Here is a 17,867-nt window from a genome sequence, read left to right on the forward strand (position 1 = left end):
TAAGTAGTACAACAGTTACCATGTAGCTTATACGATATAGAGTGTTGTTTGCTCAAGTGTGGTTGTATGGTTGTATTTACCCACCCCTCATGGCATTAACATGCAGAAATTAATTTGTTAACTCAACCTGTGCCTATTTCATTAATCACCAGATTTTAACATCTTGATGGTGAAAACTATGATTTACAAATTGGCCTCCAAGATTGAAGAAAAGACAACATATTGTTAGATTTCTGTATAAGGGTTACAGAAAGAAGAAATGAAACAAGGGGCCAATAGGTCAATATTATTCAGGTGCATTTCAGAAACTTCATCTTCAGAAGTGGTATATATGACTCCTTAATCTCTGAAAGTGTGAACTTTAATATTGTTTGGAAAATTCAAGAAAATGTCTGGTCTTGAAGTAAGGTCACGGCTACCTCAACATGAGTTATATACGACTGTACTTAGGGTACAATGAGGATTGGGCCATCTTCCTAAGGTTCCCATAAGTGACATTTTTTCTACACATTTGGTGCAAAATGATCAGTGTTTGGTGTAGTTGTGTACAGCACTGGACATTTCTCAACATATTTTGCACCTTTGTGGACAACTTTTTAACACTATACTTTAATTAATCAAGAGGTCATGATATTCGTATGGAAAAAAAATAAAGCTAATTAAACCACTGTACTGTGTTCATGAACTTGTGAAATTTTTCTGCACCAACCTAATTGTAGCTATTTTCGTGTACATAATAAAAGAAGTTTGCACTGACGAAAAGTAACTACTTGTGAAAAATAGTTACTATACAATATTCCACACGTCCTGACATTTTACATACACATATCATCTGCATGCTTTTGATCTACATGCCCCAACTTTAGATTTTTTTACATACAAGATGGATATGAGTATAATTGGTGTTTTGGGCATGCAAGGGGTAGGTAACAACCTGAAATTTCATAGATTACCTCTAAAATTATTTCTGAAAGATGAAATATTACCTGAAATTTGTGCAGTTTGAAAGATGAAATTTGACAATCGAAAAGATGTAACAAAAATTTACGGAATTTTACAGAATCTAAAATTTACAGATTTACTAATTTTAGAATTACTGAATTTTATGGAGATATTTGAACTGAAATTTGTATTGGAAGATGAAATATGGGCAGTCATATTTTTGAAAGATGAAATATGGGCAGTCATGGTCATCTTTGAAATTTCGTAGATGATTTTAGCTCATTACCTACCCCTTGGGGGCATGCATATCCATAGCAGATGATATGAAAAAGCATATAATTATAAACTGTCGATTACTATCATAAATTTGCAATAACCAAAATGAATTAACCACTGTATATCTACAGTACCCAGTTTACAAAATAGGTGAATGCAGCAACAAAAAAAAGTTTACACAATATATCACAGCAGGATTAATTATTGTGGCTGTGTAACAATAATATTTACTTCATGATCAGTTCATTGTCTCCATAAGAGGTTCACGATAGTGGATCACTGTATCATGAATGACAATTGTATCATTAGAATCTCTCCTCCTTCTATACATGTAGATAATTAACACATATGTGATTTGTCAATAATAAAAATATGTAGATAAGTTACGCATAAATTTCTATAAATGTGACCGGATTTGTACCTTTTTCACACACAAAATTTGACCTATTTTTTGCACTTTGGAGCTTCATAACTTTTGATCATGGTATATAATTGCTTGAAATTTTCCATGAGTATAGCTACGGTATCTAGCTGCATGTTTATACTAAGAGAAAGTTAATCAGTATAAGGAGTCAAATTTTACATTATTTTGTTTGTTGGTATGTCAAATGTGTGGAAAAGGTACCTTTTCGCAAATCAGGTCACAAATACAGTAATTGTGACCAGAGCAGCAAACATGTGTGAAAGGCTATAGGGCATAAGTATGACATGTATGTATAGCATGAAATAAATATCCATACTTTTATTATAAAAAATCCCAAATGTCAAAACTGTTATGTTGTAATGGTAACCAAGCAAGCTAAGGCTACATAACCTACATTATATTTTCATTTGCTGCTAATGGCATGTACGGTGTTAATTTTGTTATGATACATTCATTGAAATACATTCTTGGTTGATGCTGGATTGCAGAGAATGGCAAGATAAAGAGTAATGGACACAGCCATGAATTAATAACACTTGTTGTTAAATGTTAAACTGTTAAAAGAATGAGGCATGCAAACATTAACAAGCCAGTGAGTAACAATATACTGCAGACCTATGCACACTCATATATACTCAAGCACATTTATACAGTATGATAATTGCACATACAATATATAGTGTCACATTAAAGTTTATGTCTATATCCATTATCCTGCACAGTATCCATAATGGACACTATGCATGTGGACATATGTAAGATTAATATATACACACGATAGTTATATACTCACATGTCAACTATGGTAGCATTCTTCCTCATACTATCATCTATAACAATACCAATATCACTCATAGGGGGTACTCCATAGTTGTCATTTGCAGTAACAGGTTTGTGTTTGCAGTATATAAAAATCTTTGTAATGCTCTTTTTATATACAATCCGTTCCACTGCAGCAAATGCTACTAAGGGTAACAATAGTAAAAGAACTATAACTGCTGATGTTACATTTGCACCATAACCATCAAATAGTGATATAACTGAAGCAATAGTCATTATTTGTAGCACCATCCCATCAAAGATATTGAGAATTCTGTGTTTGTATGGTTTAATAATTAACTGTATCAATGCTAGGAGCATACTAGTGACAAGTAGTAAAACTTGGTTAGTGTTATTGTTAGAATAATCAATAATTATCAAAATAATAACCACCAGTCGACAGATCATATAATAAGCTGCAAATGAACGATATTTATCTTTGTAACATCCTTGAAATTGATCAAGTAATGGTTTGAACCTCGTAAAGTTGATCTTGTGATTAAGGAAGGGCTCAAGCAAAAGTAGAAGTGGTAAACCAATCACAATCATTAGGGTACATAATATTGCTACAATTCCATATGGTAAATGACGGCCTTTAAAGTATTCTATGTCAGGTGACAGGTAAGTATAAACATAATCCACATTATTAAATGTCAATGATCTCAATAGCAGTAACGAAGTTGTGGCCACAGATGTGTATGATAGCAACAGAAGAAAACAAATGACACGAATAATACCTCGACTAATAAACACTGAAAACCTGTAAGACATCCTTGCTGACAAGCATATTATTCCTACGATAATGGTCACAGCTATTGGATGTACATAATGAACGACTTGCTGATCAATTCCACTAATATTCTTTATCAAGCATAGTTGCCCTAGAAATTGTGGAGTCACTTTAGCTGTACTAGACATAATGCTAACAGCTGTAAACAGTCCTTGTGATACATACAAATGTTGATCCAGTAAGATATCCAGCATACTGTAATAGTATGTAATAGCATAGAAATAACCAATCCCTACATGATAATATGTCACTACAAACACGGCAACAACCAAGACTATCCAATAGATTACTGATAACACGATCACCAGTACTGTCTGTGCTGTTGTACACTTGTTAACACTTACACATTTTGCTGAATCAAATGAGAGAGTATAGCCTTCTTCACAACTACCGCAAGCAGTACCAATTCTATGTGAACTACATTGATTTGTTCTCGCTGGTGAAAGTTGATAAAATCCATTAGTTGTTTCACAACAAGTGAAACTGCAGTAGTTGTTAGGACAGGGTGCCACTGTTTCTTTACCATCAACAATACCAAACCAAGAACCTCTTTTAATAGTTGATGTGCTACCAGAACAAGACACAATGTCACTGTCATTGTAGCATGTACACTTTTGAGTTGCATTATCATAGTGGAAACCAGGATGACATGGTGATAGTTCTACTGTTAGTCTAACAGCAATTTCTTTCTCACTGTTACTATATGATGTGATGGTCATTGAGAAACTAGCTTTATTAGTGATCTTCTTGCCTATCACGCTGATGCCTTCAAATTGGTTGCAAGCTATTGGCACAAATCTTGTTCCATCAAGTTTGTGATGGTCACCTTCACCACTAACCACAAAGTTAACACCTCCAGCATGTTCGTCATAAAAGCTTAGTACACAAGCATTGATTTTAATATTTTGACCAAGCATTATATTATTGACTAAATAGGTATCACAATAATTCAATGTATTGGTTGAATTAACACAAGTGGCTGGGTTGTATAAGGCTAGGTGACGAGGTGGTCTATTGTGTGTCACTTGTAATCCTACTATACTGCTGTTCAAACATGTTTTATCACACGATGCTTGTATGTGTATGTAAACATCATCACCTACAAGAGCAGTATTGTTTCTGAAAATAACACCAGTAGCATTTGACACCATTTTACTCTGGTTGATTTTCTTCAGCTCACCGTAAATAGCTCCACCTAAGAGAGAGGCGTTGTTCTGATGAAACACAACATTGGATTCGAATTCATTATCAAATGTTATGAAAAAATTATTGCTAAGATGTATTGCTCCACCATTTGTGGTAGCTGAATTATAGCTGAACTTTGTTGATGAATTCATACAAAATTTCAGGTAGGACTGTTGAACATTTATAGCCCCACCCTCTTTAGCTTTATTTTTTGTAAAATATAATTTGGCATTTCTGTGAAATAGTACGTTCACATTTGTGCTACCAGTTATTGCACCGCCTGTTGTTGTAGCTTTGTTGTCTCTAAATATCACCTCTGAGTCTCCGTCAAATGTGACACTGCAGTTGTCAGTAGTATCAATGGCCCCTCCATTTACACTTGCTGTGTTATCTTCATATATCACTACTGTTTTTCCATCATATAGTATTTCTGAATTATGTTCAGAGTATACTGCTCCTCCATAAGAAGCTTCATTGTCACTAAATGTCACTGTTGAGTCTCCATCAAATCTAACACTGCTGTTATCATCAGACTCAACAGCTCCCCCACTATTATTTGCTTTGTTCCCTTTATATGTAACTGCTGTGTTAGCATCAAATGATATAATAGAGTAGATTATAGAGAGTATAGCTCCTCCATATATGGCACTGTTGTCATAAAATTCAGCCATTGAGTTGCTATCAAATGTGATGTTGGATTTCTCTTGAGAATAAATTCCTCCTCCACTTGTGCTGGCTTTGTTACTGTTGTATGTCACTCTAGTGTTTCCCTTAAATGATATTTCTGAATAAATTTTACAGTACACTGCTGCTCCAAATTTAGCACCATTATCACTAAATGTCACTTTTGAGCTTCCACCAAATGTGATATTACAGTTGAAGTAAGAAGTAACACCTCCTCCTTCCTCACTTGCTTCATTTCTGTTATATGTCACTGTGGAGTTTCCATTGAATATAATTTCTGAATATCTTCTTGAGTACACTGCCCCTCCAATCTTAGCTCCATTGTCACTAAATGTCACTTTCGAGTCTCCATCAAATATAACCCTGCAGTTCCAAAGGGATTCAACAGCTCCTCCATATTCCCTGGCTTTATTACTTTCATAAGTCACCTTTGAGTTTCCATTAAACACTATTTGTGAACCATGAGTAGAGAACACTGCTCCTCCATAAGGGGCTCTATTGTCACTAAATGTCACTATTGCATCTCCACCAAATATGATACTGCCATTACCATCAGACTCAACAGCTCCCCCTCTATTACTTGCTTTATTGCCTTTATATGTAACTGTTGTGTTACCATCAAATGATATAATAGAGTAATCTATAGAAAACATGGCTCCTCCATATGTAGCACTGTTGTCATAAAATTCAACCATTGAGTTGCTATCAAATGTGACGTTCGATTTCTCTTGAGAGTAAATTCCTCCTCCACTTGTGCTGGCTTTGTTGCTGTTGTATGTCACTGTAGTGTTTCCCTTGAATGATATTTCTGAATAAATTCTAGAATACACTGCTGCTCCAAATCCAGCACCATTGTAAGCAATTACCACGAGTGAGTTTCCATCAAATGTAATGCTGCTTTTCTGAATAGAACTTATGGCTCCTCCACTTATGCTGGCTTTATTTCCAATAAAAGACACTGTTGTATTTTCATCCATTGATATTTTTGAAAAACTCACAGAGTACACTGCTCCTCCAAATATAGCTCCATTGTCACTAAATTTCACTTTTGAGTTTCCAACAAATATGATGTTACAGCTCTCAATAGAAATAATAACTCCCCCGTTTTTGCTAGCAATATTGCCTTTGTATGTCACTGTTGTGTTTCCATTAAATGATATTTTTGAATACATGAAAGAGCACACTACTCCTCCATACTTTGCTTCATTGCCATTGAATGTCACAGTTGAGTTTCCATCGAATATGATACTGCCATTTACTTTGGAATTAATGGCTCCTCCACTTTTATTTGCTCTGTTATTTTTGTAAGTCACTGTGGTCTTTCCATGAAATGATATTTCTGAATAACTGCCTAAGAATACTGCTCCTCCATATTGTGCTTTGTTACTCTCAAATGTCACTTTTGAGTTTCCATATAATGTAATGGTACAGTTGTGATTAGAGTTTATTGCTGCCCCACTTGTGCTGGCTTCATTTCCAATATAAGACACTGTTGTATTTCCATCAAATGATGTCTCTGAATAATGTTCAGTGTACAGTGCTCCTCCAAAATCAGCTTTATTGCCACTAAATATCACTGTTGAGTTTTCATTGAATGTCATAATACAGTTTATGTTAAGAACAGCTCCTCCATATCCACTAGCTTTATTACTTCTGTATGTTACTTTTGCGTTTCCTTCAAATGTCATCGCTGAATTAATCCTTAAGTAGACAGCTCCACCATTATTAGCAGTGTTGTTAGTAAAGTTCACTGTTGAATTTTCATCAAGTTCTATACTGCTATTTTCAAAATACAGAGCACCCCCATGTACACCAGCCTTATTTCTTTGAAAAGTTACCATGGTGTTTCCACCAAAAAATATAATAGAATTGGTCTTGGAGAACAGTGCACCACCAAATGATTTAGCAAAGTTATTTTCAAATTTTATGACTGTATATTCTCCAAAATATATTCTTGATTTGTTAAGAAAGATTGCTCCACCATCAGTGGCTGCTGAATTATTATAAAAGGTGACATTAGATTTGTTTGTAAATACCACTACTGAGTTGCTGCTAAAAATACCACCACCTGAAATTGCTGCATTTTGACTGAAAAACAGATCATCTTTAATGTGTAGCTTACTATACGAAAGGTAAATGGGTACTCCGTGATTTCCAATGAACATTGAATTTTGTAAGTGTGCATGCCAGAGTATGTTACCTGAACCACCGATGTAGACAATACTCTTAGCAACTCCATTATAAGAGAAATTACATTTGTCAACCATCAGAATTGCTTGAGAATGATTCAGTGTAGTCTCAGGAATACACTGCACTGCTGCACCATGATCTTTGTATTTATTGCTACATGTGATCTCACTATTGATGAGGTATATATTTCCAGACACTTCTGAGAATAGTACAGCTTGTCCTGTTGAATTCTTATAAGAACAGCTCTGAATGGTGAGGTTTGATGACTTGTAAAAGCTGATTCCTGGATGAGATGATTCATTGTTAGAGCCGCCACAGTTCTCCCAATTAATACCTCTAACAGTCACATTATTGCAAGAGGAAAAACTTATTGCTCCAATACTATTACAGTTCACAGTGGGACTACCAATTCCGATTATTGCAATACTCTCAAGGTGTTCTATTGAAACTGGTGAATTCAACACAACATTCGATTCAATTATTTTGACTGTGGTATTATTAGTAAGATTCCTTATTGCATTATCAAGTGATTGAAAAGAATTATCTCCGATTGCACAGCATGGAATACTAGCTGTTACAATCCCTGAAACAGAAGCAAATTCTTGAGGGTATGTCTCATTGGTAGTATTCTCAGCCTTTGCAAAAATGGTAGAAAATAGGAAGATTATTGCAATCCTTATTGTCAGCATAACTAATAGCTATTTTGTATCTCAAAACTTTTGGACAACTATATCAGCTGTTAGTAATGCAGCTATTTATACTATCAAAAATAATCCACTTATATTATGGAAACCACACTCATAAGTAAAACAAATGCATGTTGTGCAGTCTCATGTGCAGACAACAATAAACTGTCTGGTCATGGTTGCACACTTTCTGTGAACACCTTGAAAGCAATTAGATTCTATTGTTTTTCACTGAAAGGTGATGTAATGTGTCAGCCACTTCTGTGAGCAGATCAGGGCAAAAATGGTAATGTCTTGGTAGTGAATCTGAAGCACCATTGAAAGGACTGCATGGCAATTCTGCATGCTGTTAATATTCCTTTGCCAGCATTGTCAAGAACTGTGTAATAGGGTAGTCTCAATTAAACCATGAATTTTCAAGCTTATGTACAAAGTGTGTGTTCAGCAGTTTGCTGTGCTAAGAAAGTGAATTATAGGTGCTTGCTTTTCGTGAATCATTCTGATCATAGGCGGCGGAAAGGGGGGGGGGGGGGGGGGGGGCTAGGGGGCTTAGCCCCCCCCCTCAGAATGATATCACACCGAAATTATGTTTCTTGGAAACCGTGATAAAGATCGAGATATTCTAATAGAGCAGTCACTCTAATAAAGTAGTCAGTGTGTAGCGAGCTATGAAAGGATTTTTATGTAGTTTATCAGCTAGAAATGGTAGCTGGTGAGGTGGAAAGCTCTTGTCAGTTGGTTGTGACCTTTTTTTTTTTTTTTGGTCTCACCTTACTAAACTATAGAAATAAGTCTGGGTCAGCCCAGCCCCCCCTCATATCAACTACTTCCTCCGCCGCTGATTCTGATTGGTGCTGTCAACATTCCTGTAGAAGGCCATGGAATATCAAGTGATCAAACTGTTTATTATAGTTGATCATCACAGTTCTACAGGACTGTTGGTAGCAATTACCCCTTGTGACCAGATGATGTATCTTGATTCATTCCAATCTAGCTTCTTGATTACTTGATTCAATTCCATTCCCAGATGGCTCTATAAATGGGTTTGCAAAACTATACCCAACAAAACCATGATAATATGTTAGCCTAAGTTCAATAAAGTCCAGTCCAGATAAATATCTGAAATTAAAAATGGAACTAAAAATCTGCTGACTACAGAATTTTATGCAGATAATTTGACTGACTGGCTGATTGACTGACTAACTGACTGACAAAAGAGAAACTTTACTCTGGTGTCAACTCACTAACTGTAAAGAAGCTGACAGCTGTGTGCACATGATCTAAGGAGTAGGCAACAGGTACAAAACTATTGGATGCTGTACATGTGTTGTTGCTGAATTCTTGACTCTGATATGTCTGGATATGCCTATACATAAGAGCTTGGAAATCTCTGAAATAAGCAATCATGAAATCCTGAAATCCATTTTGAGTTTTTAAGCTATATGTTACAGTAATTTGTTAATCATGTATGTATATAGGTAGTGCCCAGCATGTAGAACCAGCAAGGACAATGTTGATAATCACTGTTACAACAATTTGTAGTGTTTGAAGAGGTTTACAGACATATCAGACACATCCCTTTTTTTGCTAATCGCATTTGACCATACCTCCCCATTTGTTTTCTCATTATCTTTGACAAACCTTCCACTCCCAATATCATTGTATTAAATTAGATACTTGTATGGTGTGTCCTACCACTAGTAAGTAGCTAGCCAAATCATTTGTAGTGATAAACAGAGGAGGGCAGCCATTATACTTCACATTTGTAATGATAAAAGTCTAAAGACTCAATGCCAAATGCTACTCTCATTACTGGAAAATGAGTGGCTGAAGCATGGTAGCCAATATTTCAAAGCAAACATAATTATTTTTATGCATGCTGTGCATGGTAGTAGTTTCAACTAGTTTTGCAGTACAAAATGAGTGTCTAACCACTTTAAGTGTTGCAATAAGCAAAACTACAATTTTTACAATTTACATGTGTTCTTTGAATTTCATGGTTAATCATGAATGAATTTTAGTAGTACTATATGACATTCAAAGCATTCTAAACCCAAGAAATTGCAAGTTCTTGGGTTCGAAGCATGAAATTTCAATGAAATTGAAACTCATAAAGCAAAAATCCATGAAACCAGTTTTCAAAAGTTCCATGCATTTTATACAATTGATATTAAATTCGATTTCATTGATGATTTTTTTTGAAAATTCAATGAGTGAATTGTCCATGTAGCACCACTAGTGTCTTCTATTGTTTGAATAAAAAAACTTACACCAATTGCTTCAGCCTTAGCATGACATTTTTAACTTGAAAATACAATTGCAGTGAGACTGTATGGCTTCACAATAATTAAGGTTTCTTAGACATGACTATCACTTATGCTGCTTCTTAAATCAGTTGACTAGTTCATTACAGTAGTTGTATTGGACCAACAAAGGCAATGTTGATATTATTACTTTTTTGAGGAAGTTTCACAGTATTCAACAGCTTTAAAGACAAAACTATAGGCTATAGCCTATTCCTTTGTGCTAAACCCATCCATATACTATGGATACTACTATTCCATGTTATATATGATATCTTTGTTAAGCATTATTTATCATCTGTATTACATACTAGATGTATTTTTAATTAAAAAATAAATAAGGAATAGGGATCACTGAAAAAACTCATGAAACAAAAAGGGATCGCTGGCATAATCAATAAGGTTCATGGTTATATCAGGTAATCCCACAAATCCCTATATTGACTCTCAACTTACTTTACATGACACTAACAGATGAGTCAAAATAGGAATTGTATGGCGCATGGCTATAATTATACTTGGCTACACTTACAACATCATTATCAGGTCACATTTCGTTGTTCTGTGCCTCTTTGTTCACTACATAAACCCACAATCAAACTTGTTTGTATGCTTGTGTCATTTATGCATAAATTCAAACTCTTAGCACAGCAATGCCTTCTAATTATTCTTATGTTGTTTCCAGCGTCCACTATCAAAATTCACATGGCCCAATATAAATACACTTGTGGCACTTCTAAGCCATGTGGCACATACCTGCACTTGTGATATATTAAGCACTTTCCCTCGGGCTTGTGCATATATATCAGACAAAGCACTTGCACCTGTGGTATAACATATCATGCAAGAATTTTACAACATCTAATCCAACAACTGAATGTGTTACAATATAATACTCTCAATAGAAGCTTGACGTTGAAATACGTCAAGCAATTAGCCAATAGATGTAGTTTTACACTTGTTTGTCAAGGTCCTTGACAAAAATCTGTAATACTAATTTGATTTACTAAAATAGTATGGTTAGAAGTAAATGTCCAACTTGACAACTCGTGTTACCATAGTGATAGATGCCCATGGCATAGCAACAATATAGTTGCTTAGCAATGGTTGCTAGGTAACAATCGCTAAGTGTGATTGGTCTATTACAGTGGTTATTTTTGAATTTCTGTTTCTAGTAACAGTTGCTATGGTTGTTGGATTAATTTGCAATAGGACAGTATTCGGGATTAATAGTTCTCGCATTGTAAACAGGAAGGAAATAGTGCTCGGCTTTGCCTTGCACTATTTTACTCCTTCCTGTTTACAATGCTTGCACTAGTAATCCCGAATACCACAGCCATCCATCATATTACATATACAAATACAGCTTTAAAACACTTACAGGCCACATCCAATTTACAATTCATAAAATGTAAATCAGGTCAGCAGTAAGCAAAAACATAACTTAATCGGTGGAGATGAAATCTAAAGAAATTATTATGGTGTTTTAATAAGTTAATGGAAGTTGAAGACCCCCTTTGTATACTGGTCTCAGCATAATACGTAGATGTATGGTCAGGTATCCATGTCTACTGATAATCTAAATCTAAACCTAACCCTGTGACAAGATTTAATGATTTCAAGGGAACTACATCAGTTCAAGAACTGCTTTTCAGCAGTGCTCTATATTATTAAAAGCCATAACTACAAAGACAGCTCAGACATTCTCAAGGTCAGTAACCTAAGCTCTTATGTACTTAACTTTGCACTTCAACTTACTTTAAGCGTCCTTAATGGGATATTGCCAACTTGGATAGTCATAAGGCTATGAAAAAGAATGAACTACAGACATATGGGAATACAAATTTAAGGCACCATACTGCGTGCAGCAGTGAAGAGACTTCAAGAGAATGCTGCTGCAAAAGCTATATTGTTCACAGATGACTTTTCAAGCTTCATATAACCTTTTATTTATACTGCAGTTACTGAAATATAAGAAAGCAAGTTTAGTTTAGGTGAGTTCACACTGACACGAGTTTGCAAATTTTACTTATTATATACTTATTTATTTTGAAAATCAGTCAGTTAGCAGTAAAATAATCCCAAATAGGATAGATTATTCATGCCACCTTGGCTATAAGATCATAAACAGTTGATACACTATTGACATATCCAATCCCAAGGTAAATTTCCTGCACAACCACACACACACACACACACATCTATGCAAAGCCTACGGCAGCCATGCAAAACACAGATATTGCCGCCCGGCGAAGGTGCTTGAGCCTTGTGCAGGAAAATCCTCCTGGGGCAGGCTAGTAACCCACAAGAGAACTGTCCAGGTCTCACAGAGAGAGGTCTTGGAACCTGAAGTTCCACAACAACCCCAGACAGTTGGGCATTTGCTTCGATCCCCAAAAATTTGCAAACAAAACAATATATTGTGTTGATATTACACTGTCATATTGTCAATTGGAATATTTTTGCCAATTTATCCATTAAGAACTACCAAGAAGTGAATTTGGGCATCTGCCACATGCACTACACAATGCAGTAAAGGAATGTAGTATCACGACAGATAATTTCTGGTTGGACATTATATTTTCAGATGGCCACACCAGTAGTCTCACCATAAAGTGTTCTGTAAAGGTGTCTGGCATTAGTTGGAACAAAACTGTTGGAGAGAAACAGAAGAATTTTTCCCATCCCACCCATCTACAGTGCTAGAGGTTTTATATGCTTACCACAACAACAATTTGTTATCTAAAGCAGCCATAAGATTATTTTACCTCACTAAGAAGTAATACTACACTGAAAAAACTGGATAGTGACCCTAACAATATATGTCAGGCCTGTGAAACAATAACTGCAACATCAATGATTACAACTTTGGAAGAGTTATGGATGCAAGGTAATCCAATCACAGGAGAATCTGGACAAAGCATTATTATCTACTTTGCAACAAAACAACACTCTATCACTACTTTGGCTTCCAAGATACTACTAAGAAACCACCAAAAATCTGATGTCTCTAAAAGACCTGACCAATAAGAATAGAAAAAGCCACAAGTGCAGGACAAAGCCTGAAATAAAATTTCCACCTTAATGTAGTTTGTAGATGTATAACTATGTATATCACTAGGAGCTCTATGTGCACTGACTGTAAATATAACCTTACAGATACAAGTAAGTCTTGAGTCTTGTTTTAGTTGTTATCAGCAATATAAGGACATATAATATTCATGCATTTGTTGGTGTTTTAGAGGCCATTATTTAGTAGTACATTATATAGTTATACAACGGCCACGAGTGCTCTGCCTGATATAAACGCACGGGCCTGAGGGCCGTTAGGCCCGAAGGCAAGTGCATTTATGCAGGCAGAGTACGAGTGCACGTTGTATAACTGTTATGTACAACTCACCTAATAGGTGGGGAGAGTCTCACAAGACAGCTGTAACACTTATAAAGGCCAGGTTTCTAACATCGATTGTGGGTAACCAAGCCAGACGTTGCGATGACGTTCCCCCTGCAGTACTGCAGCCACCTGAGATATTGAAAGCTAGTACGCTATGGGTTATATCACTAACCTGCATTTGCTGTTCGACTCTCATCATGTAGTGCTCAGCATGCCAGCGTGCCATATAGACTAAGCACCAGACTAATCACCATAGTGATTCTCTCGAGCGAAAAAAAGCAGCTAAATAGACGGTTTAAGTAAACAAAACCTAACTACTAAACGATACTAGCCTAATTCTTACTATTTACACTGGCTAAACTCGAATCTGGTGGCATGACAAAACTGGTTCCCACAATCGAACATAAAGGTTAGTATTATTTAGAATATATTTGTTTTATTGAGTCATTTGTTGAAGTGGACTACAGTTTAATCTGGGCTAAGATGGCATCAGACTAGTAAGGTGTATAAGTACGTTTAATATGTAGACTAGAGTTGTGGCCACCCGCGCTGGCTTTTTCAATCGCCATTGGCTGCTTGAAAACATTATACATATTGGTGACGTTATGGCCCACAATCGACCTTTACATGTCAGGCTACCGGGGTTTTCAAGTCCGTTGTCCTATGTATTTTGGCGCATGCGCTTAGCAGTGCGAAAGAAATGGCAGATTCAAGTGAGATCAGGTAACTGTGTGTGCCCTATTATGATGAATGATTGTAAATGAGATAAAACTATTACTCACTGTGTTGTTGTGACTCCTTTATCACCAGTGAATGGCCCTTCGGTTAGTAGGTTTTTAGCGCATGCGCAATTGTAATAGGACAACGGACTTGAAAACCCCGGTACAGGAAATTGCATTGTCTTTGCAACTACCGGCCATGCGCGGTTTGAGCATGCGCGTGTTTTGAATAATAAAATTCGTGCAATACAGGGTTTTGGTATTTGCTGACTAGTGATGATCCTGGTATACTTGCTGTAAAAGTGTGTATAATTCCGGTTATGCAATGATTTAACTGACGGGGAATTGAACGGCTTCGATACCATACCCGGTATTGCGCGCGTTTTGTTATTCAAAACACGCGCATGCTCAAACCGCGCATGGCCGGTTGTTGCAAAGACAATGCAATTTTCTGTATAAAAGAATTCGAGTGATCTGTGAAGTGTCTTTCCAACTATAGACGGGTTGCCTATTTAGGGCGTGTCCCTTGTGTAACGCAAGAAAACGCGACTTTCCGTTTTACGCATGATTACAATGTTGGTCAAGAAGTCAACAAAAAACCCATTTTTTAAAAGTTTGACAAACGTTTTTGATTCTTCAAAGGTACAAGGTGAGTTAAAATCATCCAGTCTATCATTCTAAGTAGTAGCAAAGTCTTACAAAGAATGTTCTCAGCGAGTTTTATCGCTTTCCAAAAACCCGAGATTGAGAGAAAATCATCTTCTCGCTCAGCCTTCACCTTACACGCTGGATATGTTATAGCTCGAACTTTTCTCTATAACATACTTTCTGTTCTGAAGGCTGGCTAACTCTTGCTTGCTAAAGTTAACCGAAACGTTCATTTTCTCCAATAGCCGTAATACATTTTTGACTTAGCGAACTCGGAAAGTATGTGGAAAATTTACGGCAAAACGACCACGCCTTAAAAAGGCAACCCGTAGGTGAGGTGTTGTAGTGGTCTTCGCCACCGGCACTTGTGCTATGCTGCACAAAACCGCAGCCAGTGCAATACCTGTATATTGCACTGCGGTCGGTGCATTATAACTTATAATGCACTCGTTGTGGTCTACAAAACCACAACCACTGAGTGCGTTATAAGTTATAATGCACTTGCTGCGGTCTGCAGCAGTGCAATATACAAATTATGGCACTGGCGGTGCCTTTGAACTGCCCACGCAGAGTGGTACATATGCACATAAAATCATATCTACATGTAGTTACATAATCTTTGCAGCCTGTTTAAAACATGTGATTATTGCGAGTAAAAAAGCGCACTGTTGTATAACTTCTACTAAAGACTGAGGAAGCCATCACTTCGACCATAAAAGTTAGCAAATTGGTTGTACCAGGGCTGAGCCAGGAGTCCCATAAAGCGTTGCCTTGTGACTCTTGGCTAGTAGTGGCACATGTACATGCAGAATGCAACATAATTAACTATGGAATGGCTAATTGTATAAATATTACTACTATAATGATTCTACTTACTATAGATTTATCTCCGACTATAATGTGGTTGGAATGGGGTAAGATTTATTAACTAGCTACTACAAATTCCCTAATGCTATTATACAACATGGTCATGAGTTATAGCAACTGGAACTGGAATGGTCACCATAAAGCAGTACATGTTGTGACTTACATTGTAAGATATCCGTATAGGTATATAAATCATGTCCTTTTATTTGAAAATAACACCATAAAAACTTCAGTAATTAAAGACTATTTTTAAAAACTAATGTCGAATTAATATACATAGTTACATACTATTTGTACCTGTATTTAAACTAATGACTAAACTAGATGTACTAAAACACACAAGTCATTATTTAAATCTACTTCATCTCCTTTATCCACATCATCTGTATCCTCCTCTGTATCCTCTACTGTATCCTGCTCTCTACTCCAAGGACTAGTGTACCCATGCCCAATACTGAGCACAAATGAACATGCCACTCCTTGTCTGAATATATTCCCATAGTGGTCTTCACCCTCAGGGCTTGAAAACAAATTTAACAAGTTACCTTGACAACCCATGGTACCATAAGCAGGAACAAGAGCTTGTACTGGTCCACGATGAGTGTATCTCTCTAGTGGGGAGTGTGGTAACACATTGAGGTGGTGTTGATCACATGTCACACTCTGTAGCTCAACTGACATACAGTCACCAGATTGAGTACCAATGTACAAGTTGGGCTCCACCACTCTAATACATGTAGCTGTAGTATAGAGAATATAGTAGTGTGGTATAGAGAACACTGTGTATATGTGCTATACACACATAGCACATATATTTTATGGAAACAGTATAGGATGAATGTACTATAAATACTGCACATAAGCATGCTGCTGATGAGTACTGCCATACCTACACTATTATAATTATGTGTGATGGCTTCAGATACTGTGTGTGTGTGTGTGTGTGTGTGTGTGTGTGTGTGTGTGTGTGTGTGTGTGTGTGTGTGTGTGTGTGTGTGTGTGTGTGTGTGTGTGTGTGTGTGTGTGTGTGTGTGTGTGTGTGTGTGTGTGTGTGTGTGTGTGTGTGCTGTGGAACTCACGATTACTAGGCCTACTGTATTTTCTATAACATTTTTTGACATTTTCTCCCCAAACTTTTTTCTATATATATATACCATGTAGTCAGTGTTGGGAGTAACGCGTTAAGTAATATTATTACTTTTGTGGTAACTAAGTAATATAACAAAATACGCTATAAAAACAGGTATATAACTCAAGTTACTTTACTTACAAATGTAACACGTTACCTAAGTAATATAGTTACTGTAACGAGTCTAATGTTACTACTACAAGTAACGAAGTTACTAATCTCGTTAGTAATCCACTGTGTAATGCCTAGCCACAACGAAGTAATGAAGCCTACTGAATGAAGCTTATTCACCAGCTTCTTACTTATAACCAAGATTTGCACATTGCCCAACAACGCAATCATGTCACGTGATAAAGTGGTAGTTTCACATGTGACAGCTTAAGGCTGTGGACACAAAGTAATATAATATGTAATATTATTATAGTTGCTTTATTTTTTGGGTAACATGTAACTGTAACTAAATAGTTATTTTGCAAGTAATATGTAATCCACCTCAAAAACACCTTCGCTGTAAAAAAAGGCGCGTCAAGAAACTACAAGTACCTGTAATCCAATGTAATTAAAAACAGCTCAGTTGTAGGGAAAGACTTCATAAAAGTAAAAATAACTGGTAACTTAAAGAGCTGATATCTGGAGCAGCCAAGAAAAGTGCACCCATGAAAGTAACTGGCAATTGAAATAGCTGATATTTGAAGCGGCCAAGAATGAATGCTGATATACAACTAATTGGAATTAACAAAAAGTTTAACATCGAACCTTTATCTTTCAGCTGTGTTCTACATTCACTCTTGCTGTATCATAAATTGATTTC

General features: G+C 36.3%; 2 protein-coding genes across 2 annotated transcripts in view; both read right to left on the minus strand.

The window, feature by feature from the left end:
* Window positions 1–1,295: 1,295 nt before the first annotated feature.
* Window positions 1,296–6,988, minus strand: LOC136266441 (probable outer membrane protein pmp20). The gene is made up of 2 exons (XM_066061460.1): window positions 2,436–6,988; window positions 1,296–1,541 (listed from the first exon to the last, which is right to left on the minus strand). Exons 1-2 carry the CDS (start codon window positions 6,959–6,961, stop codon window positions 1,457–1,459), a joined length of 4,611 nt encoding a protein of 1,536 aa, XP_065917532.1. The 5' UTR covers window positions 6,962–6,988; the 3' UTR covers window positions 1,296–1,456.
* Window positions 6,989–16,101: 9,113 nt separating this feature from the next.
* The window catches only part of LOC136265950 (leucine-rich repeat serine/threonine-protein kinase 1-like), a 34,957-nt gene continuing 33,191 nt past the window's right edge, over window positions 16,102–17,867 (minus strand). Inside the window, exon 25 of the mRNA XM_066060892.1 lies at window positions 16,102–16,667. Coding sequence (XP_065916964.1) covers window positions 16,243–16,667 — 425 coding nt within the window. The 3' untranslated portion in view covers window positions 16,102–16,242. The remainder of the gene's footprint in view (window positions 16,668–17,867) is intronic.

Source organism: Dysidea avara, chromosome 9, assembly GCF_963678975.1.
Source record: "Dysidea avara chromosome 9, odDysAvar1.4, whole genome shotgun sequence".
Taxonomy (NCBI): domain Eukaryota; kingdom Metazoa; phylum Porifera; class Demospongiae; order Dictyoceratida; family Dysideidae; genus Dysidea; species Dysidea avara.

What these genes read in the sequence shown, in the direction of transcription:
- LOC136266441 (XM_066061460.1), bottom strand. Translation starts at nt 6,961, where the DNA reads ATGGTAACTTTTCAAAGAAATAAGGCTGGTGTACATGGGGGTGCTCTG. An exon ending in AATGCTACCATAGTTGACAT is followed by an intron (nt 1,542 to 2,435) that starts GTGAGTATATAA and finishes CTACATGTATAG; the next exon opens with AAGGAGGAGAGATTCTAATG.